This window comes from Vigna radiata, chromosome 4 (genome assembly GCF_000741045.1).
Source record: "Vigna radiata var. radiata cultivar VC1973A chromosome 4, Vradiata_ver6, whole genome shotgun sequence".
Lineage (NCBI taxonomy): Eukaryota > Viridiplantae > Streptophyta > Magnoliopsida > Fabales > Fabaceae > Vigna > Vigna radiata.
The window spans coordinates 4655504-4659606 of NC_028354.1; the positions used below are offsets into that span (position 1 = coordinate 4655504).

The following is a 4103-nucleotide window of genomic DNA, read 5'->3' on the forward strand; positions in this document are numbered from 1 at the left end:
ATTTAAAACTGAATAATAATGTTGTAAAAAACTATACAAATCTTGACAGAAAAGTATATTGAAATTGAAACATGCACGTGATGTTCTTTGCATATATCATAGTCTGCAATGATTACTGAAGTGTATTTTTTAAGTATTAAGTTAAAAAGACGAGGTAAGAAAAAATTGTATGTTTGGAAGAGAAAGGAAAGCAGAAGCAAAATGAGAAAAAGGAGAAGTTACAGCAATTTGATTATGAAGAATGAAGAAACAAGAAAAAAAGGGAAAGTGGTGTTAGTGATAGTAGTCATAGTCAAGAAATTAATATGAGGTTGAAAGCATGAGAATCCTCAATTGTGACAGATTGAAAGTAAAGATTCATTGACATTTTCTTGCTCAATTTCAGAGGCAGCTTCATCATCGTGATCAAAACAGTCGATTCCATAAGCTTTGTGTCCATTCCCAAAAGCCTTGATATGATCTTTGAGGGATCTTTTGTGCTTGAAATCAGAGCCACAAGAGCAATACCAGAGCTTCCCACAGTTCTTCTCATGGGTCCTCCAATCACCTCTAACAGCAAAAGCTTTGCAGCATTTTCTACACATGAAGGGCTTGATTCCATGCTTTCTCTTGTAATGAGTTTGGAGGGTTCTAAAGTCTTTGAGTGGCTTTGCTCTTGGATGGTCAATGTTGTTCTTGCATTCAGGTGCACAACAATAGCAAGGGAGTCTAAGCATTGCTGTTGGTTGAGTTCCCCTCAGAGACTCTGGTCCCTTTCTATATTGAGATCCATGCCCCCACATATGCATCTGCATAGGTTAATTTTTGTAGCAACATCATCATCATTCACATGTAAAATAATTTGGAACCATCGATACAGTCCAAAACCCTCACTTTGAAATCGCATTCCCTACAAACACTATATCTTTGTTGCATTGCATGTAACATTGTTATGATCAAGAATTATTTTCCCGAACAGGCCAAGATTTTGAGTCAGAAAGCCTAAGGATAATCAAGGACCCGCGTCTTTTTCAACATGTTTCAATACTTCTTAGTCACCTACGGTCTAGTAGTAAAGAAAAAAGGTAACAATGTAGGGCATCCTAATAAAGTAGTAGCTCGGAAGCCCAACAAGGGAATATTAGACAGCTATTTTTGTTTATGTTTTGTAGATATATATCAAAATAAAAACTCACTCCATGCGTGTTGTTGTACTATACACTTCTGAAATTAAAACTTAGTTTATTCATGTTCTTTCACTTTATGTCACCTCCTGTTGCTGCTATAACCTTCTTCTCTCTATAACATCTTTAGCTTAAGATTTAATAAGCCCTAGATATATCAATAGTTACTTCCTCCTCCCGTTTTCTGTTTAACACCAGTTCCACAAAAAAAAAAAAAATATAGCCTTAAATAGTACTCATCTTTCATTGGAGTGGGATTTTTCCATTTTCGTCTCTTCGACTACAAAAGGGGCATGGTAAAACCTTTGGGGTTGATTAGCTTAAGATAAAAAATAAAGGACATGCAACAGTTGTTACAAAAACCCTAAATTACACAATAACGAATTGAAGACAACATAGGTTATAGGGTAAAAATAATTAAAGTGGTGATATTTACAAATGGAAATTTCCTTTTCAACAATTTTCCTGAAAAGTAAGATCTGGGAAAGTATTTGGTAGGATAGTAGGAGTGAAAAAAGTAATTAATTAAAAGAAAGAAAGTGATATTGTTTTTTGAATGAATGGTTTTAAATACCTGCATGTTGTTGTATCTGTTGAAAGTCTTGAAACAAAGGGGGCAGGAGAACTGTGTTGGACCGATGAGAATTTGAGCAGGAGTAGGAATCCAATACTGACCCTTGTTAATTCTAGTAGGAGAATACTCAGAAGCAATGGCTTTTTCTCTGTCTGAGTATGTGTTTGAAGTTGAATCAGCAGAAGCAGTAGTGGTTGGAATGGTTGGAAGCCCTAAGTGCAAAGCCACCGTGACAGTTTCATCATCCAAAGAGTTATTATTATTATTAGACGATATGCTTGCTTCTCTCTCCTTCTCTCTGTTGACTTTCATGGCACTGAAGGAAGATTCAAGATCTTCACCACCCCTTGCAAGGCTTAGGTTAAGGAAAGGAAGAGCTTCTTTGGGGGGAGAAGGAGAAGGAGAAGATTGATTGTGATGAAAAGCAGAAGGAAAATAGAATGGAGGTGATGAAGAAAATGGAGAATTGAGGTCAAACCAAGCATTGAAGTCGTTGGAGCAAAAGGGGTGAGTCATGATGATGATGATGATGATGATGATCAAAGACAGAAGAGATATAAAGGGAAGGATAGTGGTAGTGGTGGAGGAGGAGTTGAAGGAGAGGTAGATAAATAAAGGTAAGCAAAAGATAAGTTTGAGAGAGTTTAGAAAATAATAAGCATAATGGAAGAGTGAGGATGAAGAGGAGTTAGAAATCCAATGTTGGTAAAGCAGACCCAATAAAGTAAAGAAAGGGAGACAAGAAATCACTTGCGAAGTGTGACATAACAACGGCCAAAATAAATATATAGAAAATTAAAAAAAAATATATATAGATGATGAGATTACCTTGGGACTTGAAAGAACGTTTGCAAGAACAGTGATCAAAAAAAGGTTGCAGAGATTTTTGTATAAAATAGTCTTTTTTATATATGTAAGATGTTGATTAAGAATAAATAGGGTGTGTATTGAAAGTGAGTCAACGAAGATTAAGATTGAGAGATGTATAAGAAATAGTAGTTGAATGGTTGAAAGGGAATTAAGAGAAGAGTGATGACAGTGGGAAACAAATAGTATGGAGAAAAAGCAACAAGTGCTTTGGGGAGCACGCTCTGGTCGGGTTTGGCTGATCTTAGGAGCAGAAAGACTCAGTCTGTGTCTCCGTTACTGTTCTCACCTGTTACATGCAAAAACCTTCACTGTTGGATCTACCTCTCTTTCTCTTCTGCTCACATGTTTTCTTCAGTGCCATTTTTTTGACTTAAGGGAAGAACACCAACATTAACATCTGCTTTCGCCTCACACAAACACTTACACATAAATACTGTTAATGCCTAACTGCTATCACTGACCACCACCTTGTCACCCACATGATCAATTTCTCTACTCTCTTTTTTATCAACAATGTCTGTAAACCTGTTATACAATACACAAGATGCTGTATATCACATTCTATATATATATATATATATATATATATATATATATATATATATATATATATATATATATATATATATATATATATAAAGCTTTTATCAAGTAACTTTCACTATGTAAAACTATCTTACATGTCTATTGTTCTTTTGAAATCAAACGTATATGTAGAGAACATTATCCATTTTTAGTTGGTCTTCAAGGAAATATATACATACCTTTACATTCTTATATTGTACTTATTTCTTGCTTCATACCACATTAATAATAACAATAGAGTACGTGTTCTTACTTTATTATATATGTGTTGTAAAAAAATGGGTTAAATATGTTTTTAATCCCACTATACATTGAGGTGATTTTGGTTTTAGTCTCTCTTTCAAGCTAAGGTACAATTTAGTCCTTCAACTTTAAAAAACTCTGATTTATTTTAGTCCTTTTTACCAATTTTTTTTAACTTTATTTGTCGTTTGAAATAACAAATAAAGTTAAAAAAATTTGGTAAAAAAGACTAAAACCAGAGTTTTCTAAAATTGAAGGACTAAATTGTACCTTAGTTTGAAAGAGGGACTAAAACCAAAATCGCCCCAAAATATAAGGACTAAAATCATATTTAACCCTAAAAAAATTGTTAAAAAAACATTTTTCTTGGATTATGATATGTCAATAATTTTTTGGGTGTTGCTCCCTTCACCTCCCCAAGTGAGACCTGGACCTCCCCATTATTTTAATTTATTTCAAAAATATTCTATACCTCCCCACTATTTTCTTTTATTCCAAAAATACCCTACACCTCTCCTAACCTTAACAATTTTTTTCTTTCTCTCTCTACATTAATGGAGCATTTACATGACTCGAACTTGTGATATATATTTTCTTAAATAAGTTTGATTGAATCTTATTTTTGTTGTTGAATATATTTTTTTTCTTTTCAAATTACTTAATAAATG

General features: G+C 33.6%; 1 protein-coding gene across 1 annotated transcript; it reads right to left on the reverse strand.

Moving 5' to 3' along the window:
• Positions 1-289: 289 nt before the first annotated feature.
• Positions 290-2522, reverse strand: LOC106758932 (zinc finger protein WIP2-like). Its single transcript, XM_014641946.2, has 2 exons — positions 1738-2522; positions 290-788 (listed from the first exon to the last, which is right to left on the reverse strand). The coding sequence occupies exons 1-2, from the start codon at positions 2251-2253 to the stop codon at positions 330-332; spliced, it is 975 nt and encodes a 324-aa protein (XP_014497432.1). The 5' UTR covers positions 2254-2522; the 3' UTR covers positions 290-329.
• Positions 2523-4103: the final 1581 nt, after the last annotated feature.

Coding starts and splice junctions, on each gene's coding strand:
- LOC106758932 (XM_014641946.2), bottom strand. CDS start 2,253: ATGACTCACCCCTTTTGCTCCAACGACTTCAATGCTTGGTTTGACCTC. Junction 789..1,737: donor ACAGATACAACAACATGCAG/GTATTTAAAACC, acceptor TAACCTATGCAG/ATGCATATGTGGGGGCATGG.